This window comes from Pungitius pungitius, chromosome 2 (assembly GCF_949316345.1).
Source record: "Pungitius pungitius chromosome 2, fPunPun2.1, whole genome shotgun sequence".
Taxonomy (NCBI): Eukaryota; Metazoa; Chordata; class Actinopteri; order Perciformes; family Gasterosteidae; genus Pungitius; species Pungitius pungitius.
Window position 1 is genome coordinate 23,267,804 of NC_084901.1, and position 19,476 is coordinate 23,287,279.

General features: G+C 40.3%; 1 protein-coding gene across 19 annotated transcripts in view; it reads right to left on the bottom strand.

The window, feature by feature from the left end:
* The window catches only part of LOC119210842 (protocadherin alpha-C2-like), a 132,465-nt gene that overhangs the window by 87,732 nt on the left and 25,257 nt on the right, over positions 1–19,476 (bottom strand). For 2 of the 19 annotated variants that reach the window (XM_062560677.1, XM_062560672.1), the window contains exon 1: positions 10,244–12,750. The exons of 9 other annotated variants lie outside the window; for them this stretch is intronic. In XM_062560677.1, the coding sequence (XP_062416661.1) occupies positions 10,244–12,640 (2,397 nt within the window). In that variant the 5' untranslated portion in view covers positions 12,641–12,750. Of the gene's footprint in view, positions 1–381; positions 2,936–3,697; positions 6,063–6,892; positions 9,410–10,243; positions 12,751–13,934; positions 16,467–16,896; positions 19,335–19,476 lie in introns of those variants that run through there. 8 more of the 19 variants (XM_062560683.1, XM_037461291.2, XM_037461313.2 and 5 more) reach the window with 8 other exon arrangements.

A 19,476-nucleotide genomic window follows, 5' to 3' on the forward strand; every position in this document is an offset into this window, starting at 1 on the left:
CTTTAGAAATCAAATGTTTGACGCTCACGTCCAACTATTTTAAATACTGATAAAACAAAAAAGTGGGAAAGAATTGCCTCTAACACACTATTGGTTTGACTTGTTAATTAACAAGGTATTATCAGGTAACTGAAAAATAAAGCACTAAATGGCAGTAACATGAACAGCTACAGACACATTATAAAGCAATCAAAAACTCATGACTGAAATTAAGATGCATGAAATTTGATATGTCCAGGTGTCATACTCAAAACTACGATTCAAGACATGCAATGAATATATATATGCAGTATTTGATGAACTAACCTTAATGATTAATGTAAATCATCCAAGAAACACTTCTGCAGAATAAAGCCAGGCTTTTCACCAAATATATCTTACCTCGCCATGTGTCCTCCTGTCAGGGAGCATCAGTGTGTTTGCGTGGCTCCCCGGGACTATAGTAGATCCTACACTCATTCTGGGTCCAACTAACATGTAGCGTTTCTCTCCAGATCTGTACTGGATGCTGTGACACAGTGTCCCGTCATAATTAGTCTCTTGTAGATATTTAGAAGTATACTCTGTGGATTTAGAGCACTGCATTGCAATCAGCACGATGATACTGATGAGAAAAAGCGTTGAAACTGAGCCCAAAGTTATCATCAGGTAAAAAGTCACGTTATTCTCCTCCTCGTCATTTGTTGCGCTTTTAACATCAGAAGCAGCAAAAGCCTCTTTGGGCTCCACAACTTTGACAATCACAGTAGCTGTTGCTGAGAGTGAAACGTTCCCGTTGTCTTTGACCAGTATGACCAGTTTATGGTCAGCCTCGTCCGTCTCTGTGAAAGAGCGCAGTGTCCTGATCTGTCCTGTATAGCGGTCCAACCCAAAGAGACTGTGGTCAGTAACCTCCTGCAGTGAAAACAGTAACCAGCCGTTATATCCTATATCAGCGTCATAGGCCCTGACTTTAGTCACCAAGTGTCCTGCGTTCACATTGCGGGGAATCTCCTCCACACCTTCAGCAGAACCGTTAGAGCTGAGAGGATACAGGATGACTGGAGCGTTGTCGTTCTGATCCAGAATGAACACGTGCACCGTGACGTTGCTGCTCAGTGACGGAGTCCCAGAATCTGTGGCGACAACTTGGAACTGGAACATTTTCATGGTTTCAAAGTCAAAACTTTTAAGAGCCAAAATATCTCCATTTTCAGGATTGATGTTGAGAAATGAAGTCATTTTGTTATTTTCACTTCCATCTCTGAGGATATGATAGGATATAAGAGCATTCTCTGTATCATCACTATCAAAAGCAGTAAGAGAAAACACAGAGGCACCTGGCTCAATAGCTTCAGGGACAAAGAAAGTATAAGGACTTATTGAAAATTTTGGACTGTTGTCGTTGACGTCTGAAACAACAACACTTATTGTCTTTTTAAATGATAATGGCGGCTCTCCAGCGTCTTTAGCAGTAATTGTTATATCATAATGTGACTGTTTCTCTCTGTCCAGAGGGGACTTTGTAACCAATGAATACATTTTATCTTCTAAAGATGGTGATAAAGCAAATGGAATATCCCCACCCACAGAGCAAATAACTTTTCCATTCAGACCAGAGTCCAAATCATGTACACTGATAAGGGCTACTGTAGTTCCAGGTCTGGAATCTTCAGGAATTGAATTTGAGAATGAAGTAACTTCAATTACTGGTGTGTTGTCATTCAGGTCAACTATTTTGATTATGACACTTTTCTCTGTAGTTAGCGGAGCCAAACCTTCATCTGATGCTTCAATTTCGATTTCATACTCAACTCTTTTCTCATAATCTATCAGACCTTTAACACATATCTCACCTGTTGCGGTATTGATATCAAAAAGTTTAAATAGTTCATTACTCACACTGTTACCAAATGAGTAATGCACTTCCCCATTTTTACCTTCATCTAAATCAGTTGCATTTACCTGTATAACTGTTGTGCCTATTGGGGGATTTTCAGAAAGCATAACAGAATAAACGCCTTTTGAGAAAATAGGTGTGTTGTCATTCACATCCAAAACGTTCACTATAATAGTCATATTACCAGTTTTCGGAGGTTTACCTCCATCCAGTGCAGTCAGCACTAATGACTCAGTTCCTGCTGCTTCCCTATCCAACGATTTATGCAAAACCAATATTGGTATTTTACCATCTGCTCCTTTATCCCTAACTTCCAAACGGAAATGATCGTTTTGGCTGAGTTTGTATTGCTGCACTGAAAAAGGACCGCTGTCTTCATCTCGGGAGGGTTTCAGCTGAAATCGAGCGCCTGGTAACACAGACTCCGAAATTTCCAAACGTTTCTCTTTCTCCGTGAAACTGGGAGCGTGATCGTTTATGTCTAGCACCTCCACTACAACATAATGTACCTCTAGAGGATTTTCTAGTACCGTTTTCAGATTTATTAAACACGCACTGCTTTGCGCGCAAACCTCTTCTCTGTCAATCTTTCGGCTGACATACAGGACACCATCATCGGGATTTACGTGGAAAAGATGATCGGCATTACTAGAAACAATTCGATACTTCCTTCCTTTTAGTGTGCTTTTATCCAATCCCAGATCTTTCGCTATATTTCCAACCACAGTTCCTTCGTTTACTTCCTCAGAGATGGAATACCGTATTTGCGCCGAAGCCACGCTCCACAAAAGCACAGCAACCACGCAGCCGACAAAAAATCCCCCGGCCCTTCGTTTCTCGTAGCGTCTTCGTTCCATGGTTAAACCCGAAATCACCAGTAGCCTCTCACCAAAACAATAGCAGCGATATAATGACGGATTTAAACTCTTCAATCTTCATCGTCGTCTTACAAGGACGGACATAAGGGAAGTATTTCCAAAGGCAGCTGTCAAATGATAAACGACCCTTTTCATATCCAGCTAAAGAATTCACAAAGGGTGGATCCAAAATGCGCGGATTTGATTCTGCAATCCCAACTCTTCCTGTACACTGACACCATGCGATCGAAATTCTCAATACAGAAAATTTAAATCAAATAGCACTTGATTTTAATGACCGATAGTTTTTGTAGAACTAAACATTACAGTAGAAAAGCTACTGAGCAGAACGTAAATAATTGCTTTCTCTAAAAATGATAAGTACTCCGGAGTGGGATAGAAAGCTATTTCTTTTCAAAAAAGTAGAGCGCGATAGTGAAGGTATGATAAAAAAGAAAAAAATCGACCACTATTATCCAGCTACAGCTGTTCTGAAAACTCCATTTGAATTTTGTAAAGAATGAAACATGGACGTTTATTGATTCGTGAATCAATTTCGCCAATGCAAGCAAAAGATGAAGCAACAAATCCAACGCTCAAAACAAATTACCAGGGTACCAGAAAGAAGTGCACTAATGGGCAGTTGTGAGACAAGTAATAATATTCTACTACAAATTATCTTCAAAAGCACAAATCAGATCAATTTTGATTAACTATTAGGTCACCGCAAGCTTTCTCAAAACTACCACGACGAAGAAATTTCCAATATCTTGCTTTACTTGCTGTACACATGAAAATATTCCACCTTATGTAAACGAAAAGGGAAAGATGACGAATAATGTTGGTTAAATAATACTCTACTATCAACACATACAGTTCTTTAAAAAAAACATTTGCTACTGCCGAAGGAATCAATTTGACTCTAATTGCAGGGGAAAGGGAAAGTCTAAATATGTCTTACCTCTCCAGGTGTCCTCCTATCAGGGAGCATCAGTGTGTTTGCGTGGCTCCCCGGGACTATAGTAGATCCTACACTCATCCTGGGTCCAACTAACATGTAGCGTTTCTCTCCAGATCTGTACTGGATGCTGTGACACAGTGTCCCGTCATAATTAGTCTCTTGTAGATATTTAGAAGTATACTCTGTGGATTTAGAGCACTGCATTGCAATCAGCACGATGATACTGATGAGAAAAAGCGTTGAAACTGAGCCCAAAGTTATCATCAGGTAAAAAGTCACGTTATTCTCCTCCTCGTCATTTGTTGCACTTTTAACATCAGAAGCAGCAAAAGCCTCTTTGGGCTCCACAACTTTGACAATCACAGTAGCTGTTGCTGAGAGTGAAACGTTCCCGTTGTCTTTGACCAGTATGACCAGTTTATGCTCAGCCTCGTCCGTCTCTGTGAATGAGCGCAGTGTCCTGATCTGTCCTGTATAGCGGTCCAACCCAAAGAGACTGTGGTCAGTAACCTCCTGCAGTGAAAACAGTAACCAGCCGTTATATCCTATATCAGCGTCATAGGCCCTGACTTTAGTCACCAAGTGTCCTGCGTTCACATTGCGGGGAATCTCCTCCACACCTTCAGCAGAACCGTTAGAGCTGAGAGGATACAGGATGACTGGAGCGTTGTCGTTCTGATCCAGAATGAACACGTGCACCGTGACGTTGCTGCTCAGTGACGGAGTCCCAGAATCTGTGGCGACAACTTGGAACTGGAACCTTTTCATTGTTTCAAAGTCAAAACTCTTTAAAGACAAAATATCTCCATTTTCAGAATTAATGTTGATAAATGAAGCCACTTTATTATCGGCACTTCCATCTCTCAGAATATGATAGGATATAAGAGCATTCTCATTCTCATCACGGTCAAAAGCTTTCACAGAAAACACAGAGGCACCTGGATCATTAGCTTCAGAGATATAGAAAGTATAAGGACTCAACATGAACTCTGGACTGTTGTCGTTCACGTCTCTAATAATAACGCCTATTGTCTTTTGAGAGGATAACGGAGGTTGTCCAGCATCTTTAGCAGTAATTGTTACATCATAATGTGACTGACTCTCTCTGTCCAGGTTTGATTTGGTGACTAATGAATACATTCTGTCCTGTAAAGATGGGGATAGATTGAAAGGAGCATCCTCAACTATGGAGCAAATCATTTTTCCATTCAGACCAGCGTCCAAATCATTTACACTGATGAGAGCTACTGTTGTTCCAGGTCTAGCATCTTCAGGGATGGAACTTGAAAACGAAGTAACTTCAATTACAGGGGCATTATCATTCAGGTCTACCATTTTGATTATGACGCTTTTTTCTGTAGCCAAAGGAGCAAAACCTTTATCTGATGCCCGAATTTCAATCTCGTATTTGTCCCTCTCCTCGTAATCTATTAAACCTTTAACAATTATCTCACCTGTTTCTGGATTAATATCAAATAGTTTCAACAACTTTTTATTGATACTGTTAGTAAATGAGTAAACGATTTCGCCGTTTGTTCCTTCATCTAAATCGGTTGCATTCACTTGTATGACTTTTGTGCCCACTGGAGCATTTTCGTTGAGCATCACCGAATAAACGTCTTTCGAGAAAACAGGTGTGTTATCATTAACATCTAAAACGATTACTAAAATGTTCATTTCACCAGATTTTGGAGGTTTACCTCCATCCAGTGCAGTCAGTACCAGTGAGTGGCTACCTGCAGTTTCTCTGTCTAAAGATTTTTTAACAACTAATGTTGGTATTTTACCATCTTCTCCTTTATCTTTCACCTCCAAACGAAAGTGGTTGTTCTCGCTAAGTGTATAGTGTTGTACCGAAAAAGAACCGCTATCTTGATCATGTGCGGCGTTTAGCTGAATACGTGCTCCAGGCGTTACGGATTCCGACATCTCCAACGTTATCAGTTTCTCCGGAAAACTTGGGGAATGGTCGTTTACGTCCAGCACCTCCACTACAACATAATGTACCTCGAGAGGGTCTTCCAGCACTGTTTTAAGATTAATTAAACACGTACTGGTCATCGCGCAAACCTCTTCTCTGTCAATCTTTTGGCTTACATGCAGGACACCGTCATTCTGATTTACATGGAAAAGATGATCGGCATTACTAGAAACAATCCGATACTTCCTTCCTTTTAGTGTGCTTTTATCCAATCCAAGATCCTTTGCAATATTTCCAACCACAGTTCCTTCGTTTACTTCCTCCGGGATTGAATATCTTATTTGCGCAGCAGCCACGCACCACAGAAGCACAGCAACCATCAAGCCGAACAAAAATCCTCTCGCCCTTCGCCACTCATTTCGTCTTTGTTCCATGATTAAACCAGTAAACACCTGTTTTAATCAGCTGAGGCACAGCTTCGACGTGAAGAAGGTATCCAACGCTTGTCTATATTTTCATATTGATTAACTTCCAATATATACAGAAATATAGCAACACAATCCAGCAGAATATAATCCCGTCCGTATCGAAGTGAAACGTTGCCAGGAGGTGGAACCAAACAGCAATGACGCAAAGCCCGCGTGTAAAAATTAGATTTCATGTTATACTGACACCATGTGATCTTGTTTCTCACTGCAGAAATGTGAAAGATATACTCCGCATTAAATCAATATTCGTATGTTGTTTAGACCGGGAAACAACAGACAACACTTTCAGCACCACGCATCAATTGCGACATATGTTACAGTACGCTCATTAAATTAAGAAAATAACGTACTTTTTAAAAACTATTGGATGTTATATTTAACTATTTCGTTTAGTTTTTTTAATAGAATTTATTACATATACTAACCAACCGCTGAAGTCAGCTATACTTTGCTGCTCCGCCCTTTAAAATGAAAAAGCAATGGAAGACAGTTGTAAGAGTAAACAACTAAACGATAAGAAATTAAGGATTAAAAAAAACAACGAAAAGAATTAGTTCTAGCTAAATGTATTGGGATCACAGAGGTAATATATCACATGTTCTGATAGAGTTGATACGGATATGTTGATAATGGAAAATCGTAATCAATGGGTTATACGTATAAAAAAACGGACACCAGCAGAGTCAATATAACACAAACCAGTGAGGATAGTTTGCATTTACGATTGGTGAACGAAACATAACAGTAAGTCACCTCTTAGTTTGATCAATTAAACATATATCTTACCTCTGTCCTCCTGTCAGGGAGCATCAGTGTGTTTGCGTGGCTGCCCGGGACTATAGTAGATCCTACACTCATTCTGGGTCCAACTAACATGTAGCGTTTCTCTCCAGATCTGTACTGGATGCTGTGACACAGTGTCCCGTCATAATTAGTCTCTTGTAGATATTTAGAAGTATACTCTGTGGATTTAGAGCACTGCATTGCAATCAGCACGATGATACTGATGAGAAAAAGCGTTGAAACTGATCCCAAAGTTATCATCAGGTAAAAAGTCACGTTATTCTCCTCCTCGTCATTTGTTGCACTTTTAACATCAGAAGCAGCAAAAGCCTCTTTGGGCTCCACAACTTTGACAATCACAGTAGCTGTTGCTGAGAGTGAAACGTTCCCGTTGTCTTTGACCAGTATGACCAGTTTATGCTCAGCCTCGTCCGTCTCTGTGAATGAGCGCAGTGTCCTGATCTGTCCTGTATAGCGGTCCAACCCAAAGAGACTGTGGTCAGTAACCTCCTGCAGTGAAAACAGTAACCAGCCGTTGTATCCTATATCAGCGTCATAGGCCCTGACTTTAGTCACCAAGTGTCCTGCGTTCACATTGCGGGTAATCTCCTCCACACCTTCAGCAGAACCGTTAGAGCTGAGAGGATACAGGATGACTGGAGCGTTGTCGTTCTGATCCAGAATGAACACGTGCACCGTGACGTTGCTGCTCAATGACGGAGTCCCAGAATCTGTGGCGACAACTTGGAACTGGAACGTTTTTAGGGTTTCAAAGTTAAAGCTTTTTAGTGCCAAAATATCTCCATTTTCAGGATTGATGTTGAGAAATGACGTCACTTTGTTATTTTCACTTCCATCTCTGAGGATATGATAGGATATAACAGCATTTTCTGTCTCATCACGGTCAAAAGCTTTAACAGCAAACAAAGAGGTCCCTGGATCATTCGCTTCAGGGACATAGAACGTATAGGGACTCACTAAAAAGTCTGGACTGTTGTCATTCACATCTGAAACCACAATTTCTATTTTCTTTGCAGAAGATGTTGGAGGTTGACCAGCATCTTTTGCTACTATTATTACCTCATAGTTGGGCCTTTTCTCTCTGTCCAGGGCTAATTTTGTTACCAGTGAGTACATTTTGTCCTTTAATGATGGTGTTAAAGTGAATGGAACATCATCATTTACAGAGCATATCACTTTTCCATTTAAACCAGAGTCTAAGTCATTTACACTGATGAGTGCAACTGTAGTTCCAGGTCTGGAATCTTCAGGGATGGAACTTGAAAATGAAGTAACTTCAATTTCAGGTGCGTTATCATTAACATCTACTATTTTAATAATCACACTTTTGTCTGTTTTAAAAGGAGCGAGACCTTTATCTGATGCCTCAATTTCGATATCAAATCTGTCCTTCTCTTCATAATCTATTGAACCTTTAACAGTTAGTGCGCCTGATAAAGGATTAATATCAAATAGGTTCTTTATATTTTGATTCATACTGTTGCTGAATGAGTAAACGACATCTCCGTTTGGACCTTCATCTAAATCATTTGCATTTACTTTTACAACTGTTGTTCCCATTGGAGCATTTTCATTGAGCATCACAGAATAAACATCTTTAGAGAAAACCGGTGCGTTATCATTTACATCTAAAACAATTACGGTTATGTTAATTTCGCCCGATTTCGGAGGTTTTCCCCCATCCAGTGCAGTCAGTACTAATGAGTGGCTTCCTGCACTCTCTCTGTCTAAAGGTTTTTGAACAACCAATATCGGTATTTTACCGTCTTCTCCTCTATTCTTAACTTCAAGACGGAAATGATCGTTTTGGCTGAGTTTATATTGCTGCACGGAGAAATGACCGCTGTCTGGATCACGTGACGGTTTCAGTTGAAATCGTGCACCGGGCAACACGGACTCCGAAATCTCTAAGCGTGTCTCTTTGTCCGAGAAGGTGGGACTGTGGTCATTTATATCCAGCACTTCCACTTCGACATAATGCACCTCAAGAGGATTCTCTAGTACAGTTTTCAGGTTAACTAAACACGTACTGATCATCGCGCACACCTCTTCTCGGTCAATCTTTCGGCTCACATACAGAACACCATCATTCTGATTTACATGGAAAAGAGGATCGGCATTACTAGAAACAATACGATACTTCCTGTCCTTCAGTGTGCTTTTATCCAATCCAAGATCTTTTGCTATATTTCCAACCACGGTTCCTTCGTTTACTTCCTCCGAGATGGAATACCGTGATTGCGCTGAGACCACGCTCCAAAAAAGCACAACAGCCACCCAGCCGACCAAATATCCTCTCGCACTTCGTGTCTTGAATTTTCTTTGTTCCATGGTTAAACCCGAAAACTGTCAGTAATTCATAACAATAAAACAAAAATAAAAAAGACTAGAGCTCTTCCATATAGATATTGACTTTCTCACGTATCCGTCAATGGCATCGGGTCCTGCGACAATAAGCTAAGATATGTCTGCACAAAAATCCAAGAGGAACTGTGTACAAGAGGTGGAACTAAAATATCATGACGACGAGCTCAGTTACTGTTGATTTTTTACGTTACACTGACACCACGCGACCACACGTCTATAACCGCAGAAAAGTCAAAGGGAATGCAGCCATTTTAATTAAAATGCTTATTTGGTTCGAAGCTAAGAATCTCTTACAACGTGTCATCGAGTACTTCGTAAATGACAAGGAGGTGGGCTCCCTTGCAATTAGCAATAAAACTCACATATCATTAAAATTGGAAATAATATTTTCTAATATTTGCATTTATTTTCACTGATTTTAGTATAAAAGTGGATTGACTGAGATAATGGACTTTTGTGAGGTGACGTTATTTAAGATATACTGAAAGTTTAGGCCGAAAACTATCAAGACCATGGACAGTGACTACCAATGTCTGCAAATTAGCTTTTTATGAAAGTACTGCGATCATGTTACAAGTTCATCATACAACAATAAAACACCATCCACCAGAATATTTCCTTCTTGTGCTACCAAGTTGTGCTGTTTTCTATGTACAATGTACACTTTTGTAAACACTTAATACAAGTGAGCTCTTCTTTTGGTGGGCCATGACTCTATTCTAAAGTCGTTTAAACCCACAAGCAAACATACCTGAAACTTGACTTCACTGGTTTGACATAGAAATCAGTAAATTGGACCATTGGAGCTTCTAACACAATTCCACCCATTTATGGTGAGAAAATACAGTTTCGAAAAGTGTTGACAGTTGAAAATATAATATTGACACGTATGTTCACAAATAAAAAAAGACACACCTAAGATATTTTCAAAAGGAGGAAAAAAAGGCTTCTTTAAATATATCTTACCCCTTCAGATGTCTGTCTTCTGTCAGGGAGCATCAGTGTGTTTGCGTGGCTGCCCGGGACTATAGTAGATCCTACACTCATTCTGGGTCCAACTAACATGTAGCGTTTCTCTCCAGATCTGTACTGGATGCTGTGACACAGTGTCCCGTCATAATTAGTCTCTTGTAGATATTTAGAAGTATACTCTGTGGATTTAGAGCACTGCATTGCAATCAGCACAATGATACTGATGAGAAAAAGTGTTGAAACTGATCCCAAAGTTATCATCAGGTAAAAAGTCACGTTATTCTCCTCCTCGTCATTTGTTGCACTTTTAACATCAGAAGCAGCAAAAGCCTCTTTGGGCTCCACAACTTTGACAATCACAGTAGCTGTTGCTGAGAGTGAAACGTTCCCGTTGTCTTTGACCAGTATGACCAGTTTATGCTCAGCCTCGTCCGTCTCTGTGAATGAGCGCAGTGTCCTGATCTGTCCTGTATAGCGGTCCAACCCAAAGAGACTGTGGTCAGTAACCTCCTGCAGTGAAAACAGTAACCAGCCGTTATATCCTATATCAGCGTCATAGGCCCTGACTTTAGTCACCAAGTGTCCTGCGTTCACATTGCGGGGAATCTCCTCCACACCTTCAGCAGAACCGTTAGAGCTGAGAGGATACAGGATGACTGGAGCGTTGTCGTTCTGATCCAGAATGAACACGTTCACCGTGACGTTGCTGCTCAGTGACGGAGTCCCAGAATCTGTGGCCACAACTTGGAATTGGAACGTTTTTAAGGTTTCAAAGTCAAAACTCTTTAAAGACAAAATATCTCCGTTTTCAGGATTCATATTAAGAAATGATGTCTCTTTATTTTCGAAGCCTGCAGTCCTGAGAATATGATATGAAATGAGTGCATTATCGCCCTCGTCACCATCAGACGCTCTAACAGAAAAAAGAGGTGCCGCCGGGGAGTTATTTTCTCTAATGTACAACGTATACGGGCTCACTGAAAATGTAGGACTGTTATCATTCACATCTGACACAAACACGCGTATAGTCTTTTCCGATGTCAAAGCTGGTTCACCTGCGTCTTTGGCGATTATTGTAATATCGTATATCGATTGCTGTTCCCTGTCAAGATGTGACTTAGTCACAACAGCGAACATGTTATCCTGTATAGATGGGGTTAATTCAAAAGGGCTGTCTTCGGCAACATGACTGATTATTTTGCCATTTATTCCGGAGTCTAAATCCGTAATACTGATAAGCGCTACGGTGGTTCCAGGTCTCGAATCCTCTGAAACAGCACTTGTTAACGAAGCCACTTCTATTTTAGGAGGATTGTCATTCATATCTTCAATTTTTATGATAACGCTTTTATCCGTTCTGAATGGAATGGTTCCCTTATCAGAAGCTTGTATATCAATATCATAGCTGTCTTGTTCTTCAAAGTCGACATGGCTTTTCACGATGATCTCCCCAGTAACAGAATCGATATCAAACAGCTCTCGAATTTTGTCTTTTACGTTACTTCCGAATGAAAAAACAACTTCCCCGTTCAGACCGTCGTCTAGATCGGTTGCGTTTACTTGAATAATCGTTGTGCCAACTGGTGCGTTCTCTTGTAGCGAGGCAGAATACGTGTCTTTGATGAACGTTGGCATATTGTCATTAACATCTATGACATCTATGTATATTTCAACTGTGCCTGTCTTTGGCGGGTTTCCGCCATCTAAAGCAGTCAACCTCAATTTGTGGGTAGGTTTGGCCTCACGGTCAAGCTGTCTCTGTAGTTGTAAAATTGGAGTTTTTCCGTCTCTGCCACGATCTTTAATCTCTAAACGAAAATAGTCGTTCTGGCTGATTTTATACTGTTGAACAGAGTTAATGCCGCCATCCGGGTCGTAAGCATTTTGCAACTGATATCGTGCACCTGGCAGTGCAGACTCGTAGATTTCAAGCCTCTTTGTTTTTTCCGGAAACGTGGGATAGTGGTCGTTTAAATCAGTTATCTCCACGGTGACATAGTGTATTTCCAGTGGGTTTTCAAGAACAGTTTTAAGGTTGATTAAACATGCACTGCTCTGTTTGCATACTTCCTCTCGGTCGATTTTATGGTTCGCATAAAGGATCCCGTCATTCTCATTTACCCTGAAAAGAGCTGCAGTCGTGCCGGACATAATACGAAATCCCCTCTGCGTCATTACATTCTGGTCAATTCCCAAATCTTTAGCTATATTCCCAACAAAACTTCCCTCTTTGAGCTCTTCAGATATGGAGTATTTCAACTGTGCTAAAGCCTCTGCGAAAAACAAAAGCAAGATCAACATGGGGAGCAAATGTAGTCGCAGTCGCCTTGCCTCCCATCCTCTTTGTTTCATGTTTTGTGATAAAAGTAAGAATCCAAACGCGTCCAACATCTTCTGCTAATCTAAAATTGAAAATCCATCAAAATAGGGTCTTCTTGGAATTGATTATATTAAATACAAAGCAGTCACCGAGCGCTTAATCCAAGTCCGCTTGCTAAATGTTCTCGAGCCAGACTGAACAATAGGGGCGGACTCCTGCGTTTTTTTCCGCTCAGTAATAAAGGACGCTATTCTGATAAGGTACTGCCACCCTGTGAATATGTTTGAAATCGCATTGTGTACGTTAAACTGGTCAATAAAAATTGTGTGAATAAGAACGTATCTCATAAAGATTGTGTTTATATCAAATTTCAGCACAATGGTTGAGGAAAGTGATCACTAAAGTGATATTTAGCCAATAATCACCTCTCTGTGTGGCTGTCTGCTATCGGGGAGCTAGTGTTTTTACATAACTGCCTGGGACTACATCCATACTCATTCCAGGTCCAGCTAGCATGTATCGTTTGTCTGGACGCTGTGAGTAAAAACACTTTCAGCACCTTGGACAGTGACTAGAATTGTTTGCAATTAAGTCTAGTTTTTTAATGAAATGTGTTTTGATTAGCGTAATTTTATTTTTCCATACTACCCCGTTCTTGAAACCATGACTCTAAACTTAGAGTTTAAACCACGAAAGAAAACATTACCAAACTTAAACTTCATACGCACAATAGGTTAAATATTGCACAAATTTAAAAAAGAAGAACAACATGCATTATTCACGTTATAGTCTGCAATCCACAAATAAAAAGCAATGTGCTAATACTTATCTGTTGATGAGAGCAATGAGAATGCTGAATGAAGTTTTATAGTGACTGCAATATAGAACAAATTAAAACTGAGAGCTTCAACACAATAATTTGTAAAACTATGACTCCCACCAATAATGAAGTGATGCACGTGTAAGCAAACAAATTAAACATCAAATATTTAGGCAAAACTTCGATGAAAACCTCCTGCTTTCTGCTATAATCCTATTTTATGCCAATAAAATCAAATATGAATTGACATCCACTGACAAGTATTAGTGCGAGTGCAGGACCACAGTTATCAACCAGTAATCATTCAACCTGTCAAACCCCTCAAAAATGTTTTGTTTTTTCACATAGGATAGTGAGTGATTAGGAACTAGGACCATCAAAGCCTATTATATACAACTTTCTGGCTAAATCTGGGTGAGAATGGTGGTTAAAAAATGTGCGCATGATATCTCTGAATACAGAACAATTTTAGTAGCATCTAAAAAAATGTTTGTTTTTTTAAATAGAAAAATAAAAAAATTACCCCATCTTTAAATATGTCTTACCTCTCCAAGTGTCTTTCTCCTGTCAGGGAGCATCAGTGTGTTTGCGTGGCTGCCCGGGACTATAGTAGATCCTACACTCATTCTGGGTCCAACTAACATGTAGCGTTTCTCTCCAGATCTGTACTGGATGCTGTGACACAGTGTCCCGTCATAATTAGTCTCTTGTAGATATTTAGAAGTATACTCTGTGGATTTAGAGCACTGCATTGCAATCAGCACGATGATACTGATGAGAAAAAGCATTGAAACTGATCCCAACGTTATCATCAGGTAAAAAGTAATGTTATTCTCCTCCTCGTCATTTGTTGCGCTTTTAACATCAGAAGCAGCAAAAGCCTCTTTGGGCTCCACAACTTTGACAATCACAGTAGCTGTTGCTGAGAGTGAAACGTTCCCGTTGTCTTTGACCAGTATGACCAGTTTATGCTCAGCCTCGTCCGTCTCTGTGAATGAGCGCAGTGTCCTGATCTGTCCTGTATAGCGGTCCAACCCAAAGAGACTGTGGTCAGTAACCTCCTGCAGTGAAAACAGTAACCAGCCGTTATATCCTATATCAGCGTCATAGGCCCTGACTTTAGTCACCAAGTGTCCTGCGTTCACATTGCGGGGAATCTCCTCCACACCTTCAGCAGAACCGTTAGAGCTGAGAGGATACAGGATGACTGGAGCGTTGTCGTTCTGATCCAGAATGAACACGTGCACCGTGACGTTGCTGCTCAGTGACGGAGTCCCAGAATCTGTGGCGACAACTTGGAACTGGAACGTTTTCAAGGTTTCAAAGTCAAAGCTTTTAAGGGCAAAAATATCTCCATTTTCTGAGTTGATGTTGAGAAATGATGTGACTTTTTTATCTTCACTTCCAATTCGGAGAATATGATATGAGATAAGAGCATTCTCCTTCTCATCACGGTCAAACGCTTTCACAGAAAACACTGATGCACCTGGGAAATTAGCTTCAGTGATATAGAAAGTATAAGGACTCAGTGAAAACTCCGGGCTGTTGTCATTAACATCCGACACACTGACGCTTATTGTCTTTTTAGAGGATAATGGTGGTTGTCCAGCATCTTTAGCATCTACTGTTATAATATATTGTGACCGTTTCTCTCTGTCCAAAAGGGATTTTGTTGCTAATGCAAACATGTTGTCTTGTGAAGATGCTGACAAAGTGAACGGGACTTCCTCTTTTATGGAGCAAAACACTTTTCCATTAAGACCAGAGTCCAAGTCATTTACACTGATGAGTGCAACTGTGGTTCCAGGTCTGGAATCTTCAGGGATGGAATTTGAAAATGAAGTAACTTCAATTTCAGGTGCGTTGTCATTCACGTCAACTATCCTAATAATGACACTTTTTTGCGTAGCCATTGGAGTAAAACCTTTATCTGATGCTTGAATTATAATTTCATATTTGTCCCTCTCTTCATAATTTATTAATCCTTTTACAATAATGTCGCCTGTTTCTGGATTAATATCAAACAGTTTTAATAACCGTTGATTAACGATACCGCTAAATGAATAAAGTACATCTCCGTTTTGTCCTTCGTCCAAATCAGTTGCATTCACTTGTATGACTGTTGTGCCTATTGGAGGATTTTCATCGAGCATCACCGAATAACTTTCCTGAGAGAAAACAGGTGCATTGTCATTGATGTCCAAAACATTTATTAAAATATCCATTTCTCCGGATTTTGGAGGTTTTCCTCCATCCAGCGCACTCAGCACTAATGAGTGTCTTCCTGCTGCCTCCCTGTCCAAAGGTTTCTTTACAATTAATATAGGTATTTTACCATCCTCTCCCAAATCCTTAACTTCTAAACGAAAATGATCGTTGGGGCTGAGTTGATAGTGCTGAACCGAAAAAAAGCCACCGTCTGGGTCGCGTGCGTCTTGTAGAGGAATACGTACTCCAGGCAAAACAGATTCAGATATCTCAAACGTTTTCTCTTTAATTGGGAAACTTGGAGAATGGTCGTTTATATCAAGCACCTCCACTAGAACATAATGTACCTCCAGGGGATCTTCTAGGACTGTTTTCAGATTTATTAAACACGTACTGGTCATCGCGCAAACCTCTTCCCTGTCAATCTTACGGCTCACATAGAGCACACCATCATTCTGATTTACATGGAAAAGATGATCGGTATTACTAGAAACAATCCGATACTTCCGTTCCTTCAGAGTGGTTTTATCTAATCCCAAATCCTTCGCTATATTACCAACCGCAGTTCCTTCGTCTATTTCCTCAGAAATAGAATATCTTATTTGCGCCGAAGCCACGCTGCACAGAAGTACAGCGACCACGTAGCCGAAAAAATATCCTCTCGCGCTTCGTGCCTTGAATCTTCTTTGTTCCATGATTAAACCAGAAAATACTAATCCATTATAAGAACCACAGGTTTGATGTCTTGAAGGATTCCAGAGATGTTCAATAAAAGTATTAGCATCAAATATATCCAGATATCGGGTGGAACAGTGTATTTACGCAAATAAAGCACAGACACGATCTCATCAGCACCGTGGTGAGAATGTTGGTAGGAGGTGGATCCCAAGAGCTATAAAACAAAGCTCACGTGACGATGATATTTCATGTTATACTGACACCATGCGACCCTATTGCCACTGCAAATACACTACATCATATTAATGTTTTCCCGGAATACGTAGAAAATGGACACATTGTTTCTTTTTTAAACTACAGTGTAAGCAATTGATGACTGTTATAAAAAAATGGAGCCAATGTACTCAACATGAAACAACAAACAAGACGTGTAAACAAAAATCAGGAGGAGTCCATTGCAAAATTGAGCACTAATAATTTATTAAAAAAAAAAATTCGAACGCAATTGACAGGCGAAACCAGATAAGTGAGATGATCTATTTCAAACACCTTATTTAGAAAAGAAAGCTAGTTAAAAACCGTTTTACTGGGCCACCTCAAAGTATTTAAAAAATGTCTTACCTCTCCATGTGTCCTCCTGTCAGGGAGCATCAGTGTGTTTGCGTGGCTCCCCGGGACTATAGTAGATCCTACACTCATTCTGGGTCCAACTAACATGTAGCGTTTCTCTCCAGATCTGTACTGGATGCTGTGACACAGTGTTCCGTCATAATTAGTCTCTTGTAGATATTTAGAAGTATACTCTGTGGATTTAGAGCACTGCATTGCAATCAGCACGATGATACTGATGAGAAAAAGCGTTGAAACTGAGCCCAACGTTATCATCAGGTAAAAAGTCACGTTATTATCCTCCTCGTCATTTGGTGCACTTTTAACATCAGAAGCAGCAAAAGCCTCTTTGGGCTCCACAACTTTGACAATCACAGTAGCTGTTGCCGAGAGTGAAACGTTCCCGTTGTCTTTGACCAGTATGACCAGTTTATGCTCAGCCTCGTCCGTCTCTGTGAATGAGCGCAGTGTCCTGATCTGTCCTGTATAGCGGTCCAACCCAAAGAGACTGTGGTCAGTAACCTCCTGCAGTGAAAACAGTAACCAGCCGTTATATCCTATATCAGCGTCATAGGCCCTGACTTTAGTCACCAAGTGTCCTGCGTTCACATTGCGGGGAATCTCCTCCACACCTTCAGCAGAACCGTTAGAGCTGAGAGGATACAGGATGACTGGAGCGTTGTCGTTCTGATCCAGAATGAACACGTGCACCGTGACGTTGCTGCTCAGTGACGGAGTCCCAGAATCTGTGGCGACAACTTGGAACTGGAACGTTTTCAGGATTTCAAAGTCAAAACTTTTAAGGGCCAAAATATCTCCATTTTCAGAGTTTATATTTAGAAAAGATGTTATATCCTTGTCCCTTGAAATATGATAACCAATAACTGCATTGTCATTGATATCATTATCTGATGCACTTAAAGAGAATATTGATGCTCCGGCGACATTATTTTCTATCAGGTAGAACTCTAATGGATTTTTGGAGAAATGTGGTCTATTGTCGTTTACATCTGATATCTCAACACTCAGTGTTTTCACTGTAGATAAGGGAGGTTCACCACAATCGGTGGCTGTTATTATTATTTCATAATTTGATACCTCCTCTCGATCCAGAATTCTCTTGGTTACAACTGAATATATGTTTTCCTTATAAGAGGGCTTTAATTCAAACGGCATTCCCTCTGTTAAACGTAAAATGATTTTTTCGTTGACACCGTAATCTTTATCCGTTACACTAATGAGTGAAATAACTGTGCCAGGCTTTGAATCTTCAGAGACTGTATTTGACAGTGACGTTACTTCTATTTCTGGTGGGTTGTCGTTGACGTCTTTTATCTTTACAATTACTTTACACCTGCTCGTTAATGGAGGTGTGCCTTTGTCAGATGCCTCAATGTCTAATTTAAAAATGACAGATTCCTCAAAATCCACAACTCCTTTCAATTTAATTATCCCAGTTAAATAATCTAACTCAAATATTTCGTAGACTTTACGCGCTAGTGATCTGCTAAAGCTGTATTCTACTTCTCCATTAATCCCTTCATCTGGATCAAGTGCATTCACTTTTGCAATAGTGGTACCAACTGGGAGGTTTTCATATATTTCTATTTGATAAGTATCTTGATTAAATATGGGACGATTATCATTAATATCAACAACATTGATGGAAATATTTAGAGTGCCTGATCTTTGGGGTTTACCCCCATCAACTGCTGTTAGAAATAGCGAGTGGTTGGTCTTTTGTTCTCTGTCCAATGCATTCTTCAGCACTAGAAAGGGTATTTTATCATCATCATCAGTTTGAATGATTTCTATTTCAAAGTGGTCATTTGAAGTTAAAGTATATGTGCGGATTGAATTTTTTCCCGCATCAGGATCACGTGCCGATTGCAATTCAAATCGCGTTCCCACAGCCGTGTGTTCCGCTATCTTAAATTGCTGTTCCTTTTCAGAAAAAGTAGGGGAGTGGTCATTTACATCATTAATTTCTACAACGACGTGGTGCATTTCTAAAGGGTCTTCAACAAGGATTTTCAGCTCAATCGAGCAGACACCATTACCGCGACACAGCTCCTCTCTGTCTATTTTCTCTCGGACCTGTAAGGCACCATTGTCCGGGTTTACTTCAAAAAACGCGTCCTTAGATCCAGAAACAACTCGAAATCGTCTGTCAATCAACGAGGTTTTGTCCAAGCCAAGATCTTTAGCAACATTTCCAACAACAGTACCTTCTTTCATCTCTTCTGGAATGGAATACCTCAATTCAGCCAAAGTCGGATTCCCTAAAAACACCAGTAAGCAAAAAGGAAAAACAATCCAACAACAGTCCCCCGATCGATATTGTCTTCCACTCCCCATCGTAATCCACGGACACACTTACACAGAGGAGTCGGTCACTGCCAAAAATCCAACGTGAACATCCGACCGTTTTAAACTCGCCTTTAACGCACGGAGCCGTCACATCAAAACCGCTGTAACGTACTGTGAGGTACCAGACAAAAGATTTGTTAGGGGAGGGACTGGGTCCATATATGGCAATATTGATGTTACAGTGACACCATGGGGGACACGTTTGACACAGTTCAAAGTCAT